This window comes from Xiphias gladius, chromosome 22 (genome assembly GCF_016859285.1).
Source record: "Xiphias gladius isolate SHS-SW01 ecotype Sanya breed wild chromosome 22, ASM1685928v1, whole genome shotgun sequence".
In the NCBI taxonomy this organism is placed as follows: domain Eukaryota; kingdom Metazoa; phylum Chordata; class Actinopteri; order Istiophoriformes; family Xiphiidae; genus Xiphias; species Xiphias gladius.
This window is the reverse complement of record NC_053421.1, coordinates 11102972-11121864: the sequence shown is the minus strand read 5'-3', so window position 1 is coordinate 11121864 and position 18893 is coordinate 11102972. Positions and strand designations below refer to the sequence as shown.

Here is an 18893-nt window from a genome sequence, read left to right as displayed (position 1 = left end):
TGTGGTGTAGTTTATTTAACTTTTTTCTGTCCGCCGTTTCTAAGTCTATTCACAGAATTATAAATGAAGGTGTGTGTTTTCAGTATGTTCCTGTATAATGCTGACATATAGCGATAAACATCTTGAATATGTATATATTTTGTGTGCTTGTGTCGTTTCATCAGATATCTTGAATGAGTTGCTGCAGAGAGAGAACAGAGTTCTGCACTTCTGGACCATGAGGAAGCGGAGGCTCGACCAGTGCCAGCAATATGTTGTGTTTGAACGCAGCGCCAAGCAGGTCTGTGCTGTATTTTTCACACTGCACACTGGCAATAAGCACAATTCAGAGGTAGAGCTGAGCAGATCAGTACATTCGATTCACTACAGACAGTGTCAGTAGAAATAAGCCTCTTCCTTTTAGATGATTGGATCCTGTTTGGACCGGAGCTAAATCAGCGAGTTGACTTGTCTCAGTGAGCATACAGCTGCAATACAGCTCTTTTTTTTAAAATAAAACCTGCAGTCTGTGTTTTTCTAGTAATGATACATTTCACATAGACTGGAAGTGATGTAAGCTGGCAGACATTTGCAACAATGAAAGTCTTAAAGGCAGCTGTCATTATGTGGCACAATAAACTTAAACACTACGTTTACTAAAGAAGCATCGCCAAACATATGTCCCCAACCCTTCAGGCAGTGCTGAACATTTCAACCTCTGGGATTTTGATTGTAAAGCTTTTCTGTGTTTTTGAAGAACACAACATCTGGACTGCAGTAGGATGAAAGGTCAAGTCACGAGAACACTCAATCTTTCTCAATCAAACAAGTCTCAGATCAACCATTGTTCAAAGATATGTGGACCTGTGACATGGAGAGTTCTGTTAATACTGTTTTCAGTATTAACAAAACTCTCCATGTCTCTCCAGCCAGGATCTCTGGGGTGCTTTCTTAAACATGACTTTGACTGCTAGAAAGTCTTTATTTTTGAGACAGTGAAGGAGGTTAGAATCTGTGGCACTTGAGATCTCAAGTCTGTCTATGTGTACCAGATCTAAGGCTGTTTAAACACAGGACACTTGGCTCCCTCTTGTGGTGTTTGGATAGCATAGTGCAGGCAAACAGCGATGCACTCATCCAGTAACAGCAGATGACATCATAGATATTTTTAAGACATGGCTATTTTATGGCCAGGTTTTATCCCCAAGGCCCAAATGCTTTCTGGTCTCACAGTTTGAACGGACCGGTTCTGCCTCTGCTAGTCAGGGAGGTATCACCTGCAGGCCCAGTTAGGACCTTTGGAAATTAAATGCTAGAAATGTATAATAAAAGTGAAAATTTTGACAGGTGGCAACACATTCTACCTGGATGTTAAACTGATGTTATGTGTCATAAAGATTTCATTACTGTCTCACTGTTGTTTCTAAATGGATGTCAGCGTCCCCAGTCCTGAATTTCAATGGATATGATCGTGGGACATTGTAAAAATGGTTTCATAGAGAAAAAATATACAGCAGAAAAATTTCACATATCAAATCAAGATCAGTATAAATCTGAAGAAATGTTCCACTGGATATGAGTAGATGATGTGTATGATGGTGAAATGAATTATACAAGCTACACCTTGGCTTTAATTGTTACTGTAGTTATAGTTTCTACGAGGTCACCAGATTTGTTAGTAATATTAGTTCATTTAGAATCTGTCAAATCCCTGCAGTGTCAATGTTCTCACTTGTGATTGGGTGTTTCCTCAGGCCCTGGAGTGGATCCATGACACTGGGGAGTTTTACCTGTCCACACACACATCCACCGGCTCCAGTATTCACCACACGCAGGAACTGCTGAAGGAGCATGAAGACTTCCAGATCACAGCAAAGGTATGTCTGTGTGTGTGTGTTTTTATGTTGGTTAGTGGACCTATGACTGTGAAAAAGGAGACTAAGAGATTGTAAGTGCTTATTTTTGTGCATGTTGATCTGCTGGTTGTGTGTAGGTTTGCACAGTCCTGCTTGCTGCTGTGAGGCCCATTCCCTAGGCACTGTATTGTTCTGATTCCTCTTTGCTGTGTCACTGTTATTGTGTTAGAGAACAAGCTATTGTGTCCATCAAGCAACACCCTGATTCCTAACTCTTTCTCTCCCATTCGGTCTCTCTCTTATCTACCTTTCCTCTACTGGCACGGCCCCTCTGTGGCCATCTCTCTCCTCTCTCTGCCCCCCCCCCCCCTAAATTTCTCTCTATTGACAGCAAACCAAAGAGAGGGTAAAGCTGTTGATCCAGCTGGCGGATGGGTTTTGTGACAAGGGCCACGCCCATGCCCTGGAGATAAAGAAATGGGTGTCCTCAGTGGACAAACGCTACAGGGACTTCTCTCTCCGCATGGACAAATACCGAACCTGCCTGGAAACGGCGCTCGGCATTTCTTCTGACTCAAACAAGGCTGTGAGTATTCACCACTGATAAAAATCGTAGAAGAGTAGAAGATCAGCTCTATTCTTCCTAATGTGTTTTGGCAAAATCTGTTCATATGCTTTATATTAAAACCTTGGGTTGATGCAGTATAATGAAAGACTATGACGGATACAGCAATGGATACCGCATATGTCTGGCACAGTATTTAGTATTAAGGACATAACCTTGATCTTTAGCATTTCTAGTGTGGGATTTAAACAAAATAATGTTTATGTGATGAATTTCAAATTTCATTACACAAACTCCCCTTGGCTTTAATTTTGCTTTAGTTTCAAGTGTGGGAACTTGCACCTCCTAGCACTGCGTGTTCTTATTTAAACATCTCCCAACAGTTAGTTTTAATGGACTGGTGCTAAGTGTAAGCAAATACGTCACACATTGGTGTGTTGACTACTGAATACGGTGCCTGTTGTGCGCCACATAATAGCCACTGTTTCCTGTGTTTGCAGAGTAAAGAGCTGCAATTGGACATCATCCCAGCCAGTGCTCCAGGGTCAGAGGTCAAGTTGAGGGATGCCGCCCATGAACTCAACGAGGAGAAGAGGAAATCAGCGCGAAGGAAAGAGTAAGTCCAACAGACATTTCCTTGGCACCCTATCTCCTGATGACCACCTGATGTTCAGCATCACAGGGGTCCTACGCGGGGCTGGAAAAATGCCTGGATGAACAATTCAGTCTTATCCAGCAAACATATGATAGAATATTATTTTTCAGTCTCATTAGCATTTTATAGCCACAGCCAGGCTTTTACTGAAAATTGCTAGGTAAATAAGATAATATGACGTTTAATGGCAATTTACCCAGCAGAATGAATCACACCATAGTGAACACTGAAATCTTTGAATTCAGTCAACTATGTAAACAAATGGAAATGGAATTTATGGTGCAAAAGATGCGGGGCAGTAATGTGCCTTTATCACAAAATGTTTCAGTCTTCCCCATGTTGTATGGGTTATATTTGGTAATTAGTTTTAAATGGTTTATGAGGGAAATTCATACAGGAGGGCCTCTTTGAATAGCCTGTAAATACAGTTCCTATGTTCACAAGCCATAAGGGAGTTGTAATACAATCATATACAGCAATAGTGCTGTATTTGTCTCAACTCTATACCCAGAAGACATGATATAGTCAAAGAGATCTCCAAAATGCTACCACCTACTGTAACAGCAGACTGTTTGTGACTGTAGGTTAAAATATGAAACCCAGACAGTCTCTTTGTAACGTCAACTTAATATTTTGTGTGCGATATTAATACATAGACACCTTTTTTGTTATGTGGCTTGAGTGGCTTATCTAAACTAAATAAATCCACACATTATACATTTATTTTTTAGAAAGAACAAGAATTAGCTGCAATAACTTATTTTAAGATGTTGAGGTTTGAATTGTTGTTTACCATTTGCTGCAAAAGATTAATAATTACATCATGCTGTATATGTATATAACACGTTAGTTACAAAGAATGTATAAACAAGTAAAGCAGAGTGAAATGCTTCGCTGTTTCTACAATCTACCCTCCAGGTAACAAAATGAATGCTCAGAAGAAACTGAAAACATATAATATCATATTTATTATATTAATTTATATTTGGTCAACTACAGCACCTGACCATGTTCATCACTATTGCCTCTCACAATGTGTCACATGCCTTTTCAGATTTATAATGGCTGAGCTGATTCAAACAGAGAAAGCCTATGTCAGAGACCTACGGGAATGTATGGATGTAAGTATTGTACCAAACACACAAGATACTCATCTACCTCCAAAAAATGCTAATACATTCGCACATTAAGGTGGCTCCTGACTTGCAGTGAATTGACTGCTTAGACAAATCTAGCAATATCCATTGCCCCGGCTGTGATTATTTAACATCTGTTTTTATCTTTCATCCTTAAACTATACATTTTCCTTTGAAATTGGTTTCATTCTACTTTACTAGGTGTTTGCACTTTGTACTTTATAGTGGGTTGCTCATAAAATAAGTAAATGATTAACTGAAATAATGTGATGATTAGATGCTCTTACATCAGATGAGTTGGCACAGAGAGATTTCTAGGTTTAATAAGTTATGCTCTGGTGTCTGTGTGTGTGTGTGTGTGTGTGTGTGTGTGTGTGTGTGTGTGTGTGTGTGTGTGTGTGTGTGTGTGTGTGTGCGTGGGTGGGTGCGCCGGGGCGTGCGTTTGCAGACGTACCTGTGGGAGATGACCAGTGGTGTGGAGGAGATTCCTCCTGGTATTGTCAACAAGGAACACATCATCTTTGGGAACATGCAAGATCTCTACGAGTTTCATCACAAGTCAGTGGAGCAATGATCTGTGCCATTCTGTGTTTGCCACGATGTACATCAGATAGTCTAGTTTTAGTATTTAGTATTTCAAGTAGAAATAATTTTCCAGGGGTAGTGACTAGATGACATTTGTGACTCAGCTTCTAATATTTCCTCTTATAAATCGTTCTGTCTCTGTACAGTATCTTCCTGAAGGAGTTGGAGAAGTATGAGCAGCTTCCAGAGGATGTCGGCCATTGTTTTGTGACTTGGGTGAGAGATCTACAAGTTATGACTTTTATATATCAGTTCGTATTTGTGTTCCGCAGTTATGCTTAGGAACACGTCAGCAACTACAAATTTATGCCAGCATTGTTTTAATTTGTTTTGTTTTCATCAGCACTTTTTTCTATGTTCATTCTGTGCATATTAAGTTTAAATACAAAAGCATATACTGTACAGCAGGCCAGTAGAGTATGACGCATTTCTCCTAAAGAAGTGGTTAAGCAACCCAGACTCCTGAAATCTTGTGAGTAAAGTACTGATGCTATTTCTTCTGCCCAGGCTGACAAGTTCCAGATGTATGTGAACTACTGTAAGAACAAGCCTGACTCCACTCAGCTCATCCTAGAGCATGCTGGACCCTACTTTGATGTAAGTAACTACTAGTAGTACTTGATGTGTGATCACTTGTGATTTTAGTTTTAGACCAAGTGATGACCCACATTTTGTGATCTATGGTTTCTTTGGTCTAAATACAGTACCAGGGAATAGAGATAAAGAATTTTCAACTGATGTACAATATTCACTAAACTGGCTGTAATGTTTTTTTGTGTTTTTTTTTTTCTCTGAGCTTTCATAGTATGCCTTTAAAACACAATTTTGAACAATGAACACCTTAGCTTTTGTAACACATGTTTCTGTCTTTTGGCTTTACAGGAAATCCAGCAAAGGCATCGTCTTGCCAACTCCATTTCTTCTTACCTGATCAAACCAGTCCAGAGAATCACTAAGTACCAGCTTCTTCTCAAGGTACAACATGCATTTACACATAGTGTATATAAAATAAAGGAAATCTGCTCTAGCAGTATTTCATTTTTCCAGGCAAAGAAAATGCAGACATTGGAACTTAGTAGACCAACCTTTGCCAAAACTATTACTGCTACTTAGATTGTGTCCTGCACCTTCTTATTCAAATGTCAGGGAGTGTATGTGTGTGTGTGTGTGTGTGTGTGTGCTTCTGTTGCAGGAGTTGTTGACGTGCTGTGAGGAGGGAAAAGGTGAGATCAAGGATGGTCTTGAAGTGATGCTAAGTGTCCCTAAGAAAGCTAATGATGCCATGCACCTCTCTATGCTGGATGGTGGGTGTACACACACGCACATACACACACACACACACACACACACACACACACACACAGACATACACACACCTCTGCTATTCATGGAAAGCTCACTTGGTTATGTTTTTTGACACACACATGTAAACCTGCTCACTGAGTGTGTTCATGTTTGATGTTGCCATTGACTGAACTTTCACTTTGTATTTGTGAATGGAATCGCGTCAGTCGCTCTTAATAGTCAGTCAACACAAATGACTCAGCTGTGAGTCGGACATAATTGCACTCAACTTCATTCCATTTTCCACCCATAAACATGTTTATAGAAAGAGTACACCCAATCACAAAACCCCTAAATTGCTCTCCCTCCTTTCACCTCAATATTTCAGGTTTTGATGGGAACATTGACTCCCAGGGAGAGTTGATACTTCAGGAGTCCTTCCAAGTATGGGATCCCAAGACTCTTATTCGTAAGGGTCGTGACAGACACCTCTTCCTCTTTGAAATGTCCCTGGTCTTCAGCAAAGAAGTCAAAGACTCCAACGGTCGCAGCAAATACCTCTACAAGAGCAAGCTGTTTGTAAGTAATGTGCTGTTGTATGCACTCAGACTCAGTTGTTTCTTTAAGAGAGTTTCGTTTGTTTTTGTACCAAATAAGATGGTTGAGAAGATAATTACATGGGCAGTAAAACTTACTGGGGCTGGCCTGCTCCAAGATGCAAAACTCTTAAGTTACAATGACAATAATAGCATGACGACATCAGATTATAGTTGAACATTTCTTCCCAAAATTGCAGCATATGTTGCCCATGTTGTCAGACTATTTTTTGGGTCATATCAGGTTTTGGACCCAGTCTAGGACTGAGTTGGACCTGAAGGTGTGAACTTAAGGCCCAGTTTGGTTCTGGATGGATCCTTGGTTTTTATGGGATCCGGGTCAGCTGGAAGACCTCTATGGCGACATTATTTTTATTTGGGTTACAAGCTGTTACCACATTTATCATCTAAATTTGCTGACATGCTTTTCACCCTCTCAGACATCAGAGCTTGGAGTGACAGAACATGTGGAGGGAGATCCTTGTAAGTTTGCCCTGTGGGTGGGCAGGACCCCAACCTCAGACAACAAGATCGTCCTCAAGGTATGGAGATGTTCATTTTATTGCCTAAGACAAAGGGGTAACTTTTGGTTCATATTTTGAATTAACAACTTCTTCCTCTTTTAAATATTTTACAACAGTATCTGATATAAACCATCAAGTAAGAACTGAGAACCAAAACATTTTAGCTTCACAAGGAGCTGGAGTTCCATTTCCGGCACTGCGCTAATTGTAAAATAGACCCCCATATTATTCCCATTCTGCAGGAGCCATCAAGTTGTTGGCACATAAAGAGAAAGAGTCACTCCATGTCTGTAGTCCGCCCCCGTTAAATCCTACATAGTTCCCTCTGTTCAGCCAAGAAAGTGTTACTTTCTGGTACTTTTTCACTCTTCACACAGAAATGTTAGCAAAGCAGTTGATTGGTCATAATCCAAACCCACAAGCAACTTGGTTGTTCTCATGCAGTGAGCCAGTAGAAATGTTTTATTCGGGGCGTGTGTGTAGATAAGGTATGTGTTTGATTTGAGAATGACAGAAAGAACAACAGAAATCTGAGGATCCCATTGTATGTGTTACGATGTGTCAATGTGTGCTGTACAGCTCTCTGTCTTATTACATAACTGGTAATGACTGTCTTAATCTGTGTCTTATATAACACGGTGCCACAGCAGCAGTGGTGCTACTGTTTGCCCAGTGAAGGAGAAGACACAGACAAGGCTAGTCATATGCTAAATACAGTGTCTACGCATTGGGTCAGTGACGTAAATAAACACGAGGCTGACAATACATGTCCGTAGTGTCTCCGTGGAATTCTAAGTGGAGACTGGGAGACACTTTTGTCGTCATTTCACATTGTCTCTCAATATGGACGTACGACTAAAGTTCAGGGATTTGCAGGGATCAAAGCACTTGTGTGGGATCAGACAGAACTATAACTGCCAAATGACGCCCGATGCCGTGTTATGGGTCAACAATTCATTCATTCAAGCCAAGTGAGCAGGGCAACTGCTTTCGTTTTTCTTTGCTGTTAACATCCCTTGGTGTTGATTTAATGATCTGTGTCTTTCTGTATGTGAAAAAAGAGGGAAAAAAAACCAGGCTACGGTGCTGTCTCAGCAGTTGCATATAGTAGAACTTTTAGATTTAACATTTATCTGACCCAATCATGTGTTGTGTCCAAGGCTTCAAGTATTGAGAACAAGCAGGACTGGATCAAACACATTCGGGAGGTCATCCAGGAGCGAACTGTACACCTGCGTGGAGCTCTGAAGGAGCCCATCCACATCCCTAAAGCTACCACAACTAAACATAAAGGCAGACGGTAAGCTAACTGTGCCTTACTCTGAGCTTAAGTTTTTTTCTTAATGTCGTTAATGAGATCAAATGTCAATAATGTTATTCTGTATATGCAAAGAATACTTGAAAATAAATACAGTAGTAAATTTAAAAACACTTTCAACCCCATGACAAAAAAACGACAAACAAGTCACACTGCAGAGCAAAAACATCTCAGAATCCAGACTGTTACAGCATATCAATTCAATAATCAATAATTCCATAATCGATATGTAAAAACTTAATGATTATTGATTATAGTAATAATGGAGTAACTGTAATGATATTGTATGCATGCAGGGATGGAGAGGAACTGGACAGCCAGGGAGATGCCAGCAGCCAACCGGACACCATCTCCATTGCCTCACGTACATCCCAGAACACACTGGACAGTGACAAAGTAGGAATGCACACACACACACACACACACACACACACACACACACACACACACACACACACACACACAAGCTCCAGGCATAGTAGTGTAAAAAGGACAACTTTCCAGTATTTTTTTATTTTTCATGTGACACTAGTCTGCTCATTCAGTTAGGATGTCCGTAGCATGCTGTCACACGATGACATGATCGTCAGAAGCTGCAGCCTGGGTAGATGCAAGCAAATCTCTGTAAGTGGCTTCCTGTGAAATTGTTTGTTGTTTTAGGAGGAAGTCCATCCGACAGAGCTTTAAAGCGGCGTGTATGTGCTTTTGTAGGAGTGCAACCGTGTGTGTGTGTGTGTGTGTGTGTGTGTGTGTGTGTGTGTGTGTGTGTGTGTGTGTGTGTGTGTGTGTGTGTGTGTGTGTGTGTGTGTGTGTGTGAGATGGAAGAGAGAGAGAATCTTATCTCACTGGGAACAGGGACAGTCGGCCGTGGTTATATCTGGTAATAGCACCACAGAAGGCTTGTCCACCTACGCTCAGTATGAGGAACTGTACAGCTAACACACACAAACACACTCACACACCAGCACACACGGGTAAAAAATCTTACCATACTTCTATGTCATACTAATTATAAACTGCAATGGTGGATTCTTAAATGAGGTCACTTGAATTGGACTTTTCCCAGCTCAACCTCATACACTAAACACTAGACTGTAATCAAGTAAATAAGAAAACTAGCTTAGCGTATTTATCTATTTGTTTCATGTAACATAAATCTGTGTGTGCACTTGTGTCAAAATGATCACAGACACTAATTAATCAGTAACTGCTCCCTTCGTTTAGGACATTAGCACATGCATTAAGCATCAAAACACACAAATGCAAATATAAATTTTGCATCTCAATCTTTAGTATTTGAATGCCCCTCTCTATTTCCCTCTCTGTGAGGACTCTCTGTGAGACCTCTCATTCAAGCGGCAGTGACAGTGGTGTGTTTGTGTTGCTGTGTGTGTGTATGTGTGTGCCCGTGTTCCTGTGTTCCTGTGTGCCTATGCTTTAGTGACTGACTTGTGTGTCAGCAGCCTCAGCCTCCCACGCTCTCTTCACAGAGGATGCTCGTCTGTATGCCAGACAGTTTTAAGTCCTCGCAGCTATCGATCTTACACTTTGTTTGAAGCAATTGAAAGAATCGGGTAACCGCAGAGTTTTTCCCCCAAATTTTTCAGGGTATTTTTTGTTGCTAAATGGACAATAGTAAGCTAAATTGTGGAAACAGTTGTTTAAAGACAAGGATGGATTAACTGCACCACTCCGGGGGAAGAGACACCCAACAGGGAATCGCTTAAGCTTCAATAGTCTGATTGTAAGCACCCACAGAGGAGTGCTGTTGACTTTTACAGTGGATGGCAGCAACTCTTCTACAAGCCTTGGGTTGTTCTAATGGATCAGGATTTTAATTACCTAGGATTATTTTCCCAGGGGAAATGCTACATTAAAAAATAAATCAGTTTATTGACAATTTATGACAATTTATGTTTATTTAGTGAGCATCTTATCATAGTGATTTAGGACAATCTTAGTGATTTGCTGTAGAAATCAGACTACTCTGCAGAGTTTTCTAGCTCTTTGGGACTTCTATCGCAATGAGGGAGTGGAAAACAATGGAGAGGCTGGGGGAGAAGAGCTCACATCCCGTTTCTCAGCTCCTCAGCTCTCTGGCTTTACCACACTACCAAAGGGTATGTTGCAAAAAATGTGCTTTGCGGTATTTGGGGCAAAAAAACGCAACTGTGAAATGTACATAGAGAATATCTTTGAAATTAGTGATGCAGTCTATTTCAGTTATGAAAAAAACAAAGAACATGCAAAACTGTAGAAATTTCGACACTTACAAATAACGAACACATGTCCAATTTAAGCAGAAGTAAACCTTTAAAGGCATGAAATGCGTGAATGTTTTCGGGCTGCTGGATAAATGGCTATTATTAACTGTATGACTCATGGTATAACTTTATGCAATGTATAAGACTTAATATAAAAATTCACAAGATCGTTTAAATCATCAAGGTGTCCTAGCACAGAAATCTTTGACATAAAGATATGTTCGTTTTTCCTGGAAAATTTAACATGGAGTACATGAACTGAAAATGCTTTCTCAAAATATAAATATAGCCTTACAAGTTGCAAACTGCTGATAATTAGTGAAGAAGTAGGGACCTGAAAACATGAAACTGAACTAGGTCTGTTGCTATGTATAACAGATGTACAAAATAGAGGAGAAGCTACACATTATTGGACATTTGTGATTTTCATTTGCACTTACGATTTTCAATAAAGACAGATCATTTTAACTATGTCATAGAATGTATTTGATATTTGTACAATTACAGAATTTGTGCACCCTGTTCTAGCTGTCACTTTATGTCTTGTATATCTTGTTCTGTGAGCACAGAACACTTCTTTAGGAGAGAGAAGCATTAATAGCAACAAGCAGCTGCATTTTCACACTTTGAATGGAAATGCCTTAGAGAAACCAGCGAACCAATGACTACCTCCACTTTGTTCCACCTCTGTCTCATATTGTTTTTCTTTTCATAGACACGTCTCATCGTCAGTGCATGTACACTTTCACTTTACAGTACTGCTTGAGTAGCTTTGCTGGATGTTGTTCAAGTTATTTGCCTTTTGTTGGGAGAGCCCATTATTTCCCTGTAGTAAGGTCAGGATTAATTTAACTGAATGGGCATGCTTGTTGGCATTATCTTATAGTATCGTGTACTTATAGTACACTATGATGAATTTTGTTTGTATTTGTGGCAAAATTAATGAAATGCAGGAGAAATGATAGGAAATTTAATTTATATCTGTCTTTTAAATTCACAGTCCCTACTAGAGGTCAGAGAGCTACAACACTGCCTTGTCCTGTGAGCTGGCAAACAGTACTGACTGGATGAGATACATATGAACAGTAGCTATTATAAGTAACTCTTTCATTTAAGTTTTTCAGCCCTAAATATGACTGCACACTAGCTGCACATACAGTATTTTAATGGCTGTTTTTCCAAGAGGATTCTCATTCATCCTTCGTGAGTGTAGTTTTTCAGTCAGTTTATCATCTAATCAGAGTTTATCACTACACACATACTTACTAGTTGGATATAACTTATCCTCACAGAGTGACCTGTCGACACTGAATTCATGCTTTGTGCTATTGCGAACAGTACAAACAAAATTCCTTTTCTGTCCCCCTTCCATTTTAGCTGTCCGGTGGCTGTGAGTTAACAGTGGTGATCCATGACTTTGTGGCCAGTAATGGCGGCAGCGGCGGAGAGCTGACGGTGCGCAGAGGCCAGACAGTTGAGGTTCTGGAGCGACTCCATGACAAGCCGGACTGGTGCCTGGTGCGGACCACAGACCGCTCTCCGGCCCAGGAGGGCATCGTACCCTGCTCCATGCTCTGTATCGCACACTCCAGGTCTTCCATGGAGATGGAGGGGCTCTTCAACCACAAAGGTAGGAGTAGAATCTTTCCCTAGATTTGTATACCCACATTGGCATGTGAACTGGGAGTTATTTTCCTATATTGAGGTACATCTGAACATTTGGGAGCATTGGGAATAGCTGATTGGATGTATTTCATGTTTGGAAACAAGAGAGACCTGCTGAATCTTCTTATCGCACCAAACAGCTGCCTGCCACATCCATGCACACACAGACACTGGAACAATAAGGAAAGCTAATAGGATGTATTTCTTGTTTGCAAACATAGCATTGGTGACCCGTAGAGCCTTCGCTTCTTATTAGACAGCTGCTTGGGATGAGTATGTAGATGTATGTCTAGGTGTTGCTATGCAACTGTGGAAAGCCTTCCTGAAGCACAGCTCTCTTTTTAATCATCTTGAAATAATTTCAGCCTTTGAATTCCCAGCGCTGTTAACATCAACATATGTCTTTATTGTCAGAAACCCTATTGAACTGACGTGTCAGGTTGCAATCCGGGAGGATATGATGCCAGAATCGGCATCTGTTTCGTACCCTAACGTCCTTATCAAGAGGAATCACTAATGTGGTTCCCAAGTTGTTTTCCCCACTCTGTTGAATGAGTGAGCGAGTTAACATCACAACAGCTCTGGTTGTAATAGAAATATTGTTGAATCATGTCCTGCCAGAAAATTGAGTGCATCATAATTATGAACACAAAAGATTATTATGAGAAATGTGGAAATTTTTGTGCATACATAGACAAACACATTGTACATTCACTAGTCTATATACTCTGAGTTGAAAGTTTATTAGCCACACCTAGCTTAAACTAACGCAGTCTAATACAACAGTCGATGGTTTCAATGTTCAGTTTTTGTTGAAACTGTGTTAAAAAGAGATTTTAATTCAACTGTATGATCATTCTGGAGAATGTAGTATGTGGTGCTGTTAATCTATCTATCTATCTTTGTGTGTGTATATATATATATATATAGCAATTTTTTTTTTTTCCTTTTAACTCCAACTTCACTGTTTCTCATCTCTGTTGGCTCACAGAGGCTCTTTCTATCTGTCTTTCCTTGGTTTCTTGGTTGTGAATAACCAGCCCTCACTGTTTGTAACTGTGTGTTTGTGTGGCCAGAGGGGGTTATGAAAAGGAGCTTCTCGCTGCAGGGGTTGCTGTGGTTAAAAAAAAAAAAAAAAAAAAGACTGTTGCTGAGGAGGAGGAAGACAAGGATGTCAAAACACATCTTTGCTACTTTGTTAGCCTTTTGTGTTTATGGACCAACCATGTATGCCACTTTGTCCAAACTTGTGGAAGGGTGACGGTTTAGGGGATTAAAGCGTTGTCCGGGAAATTTCCCCTTTTCCTGCTGTGTCTCACGACCAGGAATAATTAACTGTTGGGGGCCAGTGTCTGTGTCTGGAATAACAGAATTGAATAGAATTGAATGGTTCACATACCGTAAAATTTGCCTGCAAAGTGTGTAACTGGCAGTTTTCTAAATGTTAACTCAAATCCTGTTTTGTTCAACTAGCTGCTGAAAGTGGTGCAAACCTAAATATTCCTGTTTAATCAGATTTATATCTCTTCCGTTTACATGCTATTCACATTTTCAGTTTGGTTACTGGAAATCCCCTGTTTATCATATCATTTAAAACAGGCAGGTTGACTCTCAGTGCCTCTCAGAATGAAATAAATACAAAGGTACACACTTAATGACAGTGTTATTGATAAAAGGAATCTGTAAGGAGCAGAGAGTAAGTACAGGCCAGTGTATGTGCATGTGTGTGCATGTTCTTACAGGAAAGAGTGTGTTTAGAGCCCAGGAAGACACACACACAAAAAGACACTGTTAAACAGGAAGATCTTTGTGCATTTAGACTGCATAGCTGCTCGAGACTGCCTAGTGTGCATAGGGACATTGTCAGATGAAGTGAAGATGTAGGAAAACAGAGTTAAGCGCTGGATATATATAGTAGTAGGTACAAAACTCAGGATATTTAAAAAACTCCCATTGGAGATTTTCAATTCTGTGGAAACTATTTGAAATTTGTAGCCAATCACTGAACATGACACAGATTTTTCAACCGAGCATTTTGCTGTTCACTACTGCTGGATTTTATAACCAAGTCTATATTTGTTCCAAGCATACTGCACAACTTGTATGCATCCTAATGCCTGTGAAATATGCACCCGCCCACACAAAACTGAGTGGGTGCCTCTACAAAGGGTAATACGGTAGATGTGCTGCATGTTTCCAGACGTCCCTTTGGAACAGGAGAGGCACAGTGGAGGCTTGCCCAATATCCTCACAGCAGCCCACTCACGAGGGAGGGAGGGAGGGAAGGAAGGAGATGCAAAGAGAGGAGAGAGAGAGAGAAAACATCTTACTCTCTAATGCTGCATTTGACTTTTTCTTTTTCCTCATACGGGACTTCACACTTTCTCTCCCTGGAATTTCAGCAACGTAGCTACTTCAGAATTATTCTTACTTTTAACTATAAGTCATTTCAAGTCAGTTGCCATACCTGTGGAGATGCTGTGAGGGAACACTTCAAGTCAGATTTCCAGAGGCCCGATATTTTACTGACATGGCCCATGGAATCGAATCCTTAGTGTCTCTAAACCCATTTTGCTCAATGGATTCAGCACAGGGAAGACACTCTGAAAACTGCAAGTTCTGGCTGCTGGATCTGGGTAGGTGCCTCGATCATGAGTAACACATGAGTAATGACATAATGTGTAGGACAAGAGTCATTTTCTTGCTCTTCTGCTTATGCAAACAGTATTTCTATGTCAGGGTAGGTTTTGCTTGATAAAAGGCTTGTACTGTTTTTTTAAATTCTGTAGCAGAGTTTGACATGGAGGTTGTAATCTGTCTTTTTATACTTTTAATACTATACGGTTGAAAGAGACTGGTTTGTATGACGAAAAGACACAGTTTTTGCTGTCAAATCATGCAGGGTCAAAAAGAAGGATTAAAATACAGTAGTTTCAAGCGTCACAATGAAACTACTATTGTGCAGGAAACAAATACAGTTCTACAGTTTTTTTCCTTTTTTTCACAGCTTGTCCTTGTTTGTTGTAGATTCCACAGCAGCTATTTTCAAATGGGTTCAATGCAGAGGGTTTTCACTAATCAAGTGTGGATTATGTTGTGGCATTATGGCAGTGAAAGTAATTTGGTGAATGTACTGTTAAGTGATGAAATATTAAATCTACTGAAATTGCACTGACAGGATTATGTCTTTGTGTTTATCTGTACACCAGGTCTGGCTGGGGCTGCACAGATGGGCAGAGGTTGTCATTGTGTTATAGCCCAGGGAGGAAAGGAAATAATGAGGTCAAGCAGAATAGAAGAGAAAAAACAGGAGCTTCTTAAATGTTGTCCCTTTTCTGTTTAATATTTGCCTGCCTTACACCATCTTATAAAGGATTAAAAAACTGCTTTGGCCAGAATGTGTAGCAGGTGGTGTCTAAATTCTCTATCTCCCATCCCATCTCCACACCCTCCCTAACTATGGCTGTTGGCAAGTCTTCTCCAGCACTGTCCACATTTTAACAGATCAGCCAGCCAAACCCCCTGGAGCTTTCCAACACTCTGCACCCCTTAAAAGCATGTCTTAAACCACACCAGCTGATGTTTGTGTGTTTGTATCACGTCCCCTGGGGAAGATAAGACCACACACAAGATGCTCCACTGGTGACACCTCTGGAATCCATGGCGTGCTTCTGTGGAGCTGTCCAGACCTTTGGGATCACTCCAGTTGTACAACAGCCCTTCCCTTCCCTCCTATTCTGAGACACAGGCACACACACACACACACACACACACACACACACACAGTTGTAAATTTAGCATGTTCTTTGCAGTCGTGTTCATGAGCACTGACTGAATTATGGTAGCATGTCAGTAGCTTGCAATTAAATTAGCAAACATCTGAAGAGGCAGTAGAGAGCAATTGGTGGACTCTTGGTGGGCTTCTTCTCAAGAATATCAGCCTGTGGGGTTAAACTGAGAGGCTGGTATTATTAGACGTTCAAATATAGATCTGATTTGCCTTTGCATGTTGAGTGTCAATTTAGAAGCTTGTTTGTTTAAGCAGAACTCTGCAGGCAGGGTAGTAGATATTTTGAAGTGTGAATGCTACATACATGTGTAGTATGTGATGTATGCGCCAAACATTAATTCTGCATAAAGATATATATGTGTATGACTCCAGTGATCATCACAGTCGTCTGAGCAGTTCAACAGTAATGAGTCTGCTGATGAATTAACCAGGAAATGAACCAGATGCCTTTTATCCATAATTGCTTCAGAGACAGAGACACCATTTTACTAAACGATTCGGGATCATCATTTTAGCAAGGATTAATAAGGATATGACTACACGTTTTAAAGCTTGTTGTAGGCAAAGATATTTGACAGATTTTTTTTTTTTTTATTTAGACAGTGATGTTCAGTTTTAGGGAAATAGCCAGCAATTCAATTTTTGTATGTAGTGTCAGCCTACTACCAAAATGGGGCCCTAATGTATTTATTGTTTTAATATTTGGCAATTCTGCATTTGCACTTCGTTTTTTAGCCCAGGAATGAAAATCTGCTTGTGAGACAGTTCGCAATTCTATAATTGCAAACCAGAGGAAATACAGTGTGTATCCAGGTAGTGCAACATCAAAACAAACTAAATAATCCACTTAAGAACTGAAGAAGCCTCTTGGCTGAGTAGTGACACATCTTCAAGTCTACTATTTCACTCCAGTGCATTATACCTTTGTGTTGACGTCTTTAAGAATCGTGTTTTAATAAATGCAGTTTTACTTCAATTTAATCTTGACAAAAAGCATTACTTATTTCTGTGAGTCGAATGTAATCATCATATTGAAAGCAATGATTACAAGAGGCGGACAGACTCTTAGTTAGCCTCACCCTGCACACAGAGTATGTTTCCCCCATCTTTGTTTCCCATCAGTGAGGGCCTGACCAGCTGTTCCTGAGGTGTCTCCACTATGAAAGACACCCTGCAGGGTAAAGGCCAAAGGTCATGCCCTCTATATGTGTATGTGTGTCTCTAGGGTTATTTTCCACTGAAGAGGAATGTGTCAAGGCTACTGACCCCATGTTTCATCCATTTACACCCCATTAGCACAACCTCTTCGGTCTAACCAGAGCATGTAGATAGCACTAAATGCTTATCTAACTGTCAAATTTTGAAAATTTTAGGCATGTCACACAACCTTTTAAACCTTTTTTGGCCAAAAGTACAACCTTTATCAATGGTTCAACATTCAAAGGGGTGAAAGTCATTGTTTCTCACCACAAACCCAATTGGAATTGCTTGACAGTGTAAAATATTTGTCTGCTAAACTTGCCCAGGAGCCTCTGATGTAATAGCTGAGATGTACCTGCTAACAGCATGTGTACATGTCAGGTCGTGACCCCAGCATGTCTGCAAGAAGCCCTGTCAGTTTGCCCTACATGAGGAGACCTGAGTCCTGTGTCTGGCTCCCTCGTTCTTCCCCTTTTAAAGCACAAGTTTCCACCTAAGATTTACATTAGGCCTAGTCAGCACCTGTACTTTTTGCTTTCAGCATGAATAATGGATAAAATGCACTGGTGTTGTCTACTGAAGTAAGAGTATACAGAACTCATAAAGGTAGGCTTTGATAGTCCTTGGAGAACAACAGTAGTTAATGCAAAGATATTCTGAGTCATCAGAATTACAGCCTTAAATAGGCTCCATGATCATACCCGTGACTAAAACATTCCAGGGCAGGATCGTAACGATCCGCGGCGACTCTGGTTTTCATTTAGTTCTGCAAGGGAGATAGCTGAGGCAGATAAATCACCCAGCTACCCTAAAATATATACTAAACAATGAGATTGTATATAAACATTGCTGCTAACGAAAGCAATTATCTTCCATCAAATTGCCCTCAAGCAAAACAGACAATGCTTCCGCACCTCCTATTGTCTTTAAATAGGTGGAATTTATGGATCTCCTGAGAAGTTCAAGCTTCCCTTTCCCAGCAGTATCTGTTTGACTCTGTCAACAAGATGTTTCCTCGCCTACTCTGCCTCGACATATTCATTGTTCACCTGACTGATGGCCAAGACAATCTTGCATGAGGCAGCTGAATATTGCAGAACGATTGAAAGATCATGACTGTTATCACTGAGGTTGTGCTGAGGATCTCTCCAAATGACCGGGGCTTTGTCAGAGTGAGATGGTGAGAGGAGTCTGACAGAAGATGGCTTTAGAGTCTAAACAGTGCCTGATGTGGGGGATGCTTGTTATTCTGGGAAGTGTGCTTTCTTTTCCTTTGCATGCGATGTGAGAACACATGCTTCGTATCAGCAGAGCACAGTAAAAAACAAGTCTCCTAAAGGCTCAGTGACTGACACACATGCTCACATGCAGATGCATTCATTCAGGAGCAAGCATATACAGCCCCGCACAACAAAGCGGGGCTGTGCAAAAGTGTCCTATGAAGAATTTCCACACCTGCCATTAAGCCACTCAGCT

General features: G+C 40.6%; 1 protein-coding gene across 2 annotated transcripts in view; it reads left to right on the top strand.

Annotated features, from left to right (window-relative positions):
• triob (trio Rho guanine nucleotide exchange factor b) overlaps positions 1-18893 on the top strand; it is a 105242-nt gene that overhangs the window by 70750 nt on the left and 15599 nt on the right. For both annotated transcript variants that reach the window (XM_040117200.1, XM_040117201.1), the window contains 15 exons: positions 165-280; positions 1734-1856; positions 2227-2421; positions 2901-3016; positions 4110-4176; positions 4640-4749; positions 4923-4992; positions 5284-5373; positions 5659-5751; positions 5969-6080; positions 6449-6639; positions 7097-7198; positions 8341-8480; positions 8795-8894; positions 12140-12392. In XM_040117200.1, the coding sequence (XP_039973134.1) occupies positions 165-280; positions 1734-1856; positions 2227-2421; positions 2901-3016; positions 4110-4176; positions 4640-4749; positions 4923-4992; positions 5284-5373; positions 5659-5751; positions 5969-6080; positions 6449-6639; positions 7097-7198; positions 8341-8480; positions 8795-8894; positions 12140-12392 (1878 nt within the window). The remainder of the gene's footprint in view (positions 1-164; positions 281-1733; positions 1857-2226; positions 2422-2900; positions 3017-4109; positions 4177-4639; positions 4750-4922; positions 4993-5283; positions 5374-5658; positions 5752-5968; positions 6081-6448; positions 6640-7096; positions 7199-8340; positions 8481-8794; positions 8895-12139; positions 12393-18893) is intronic.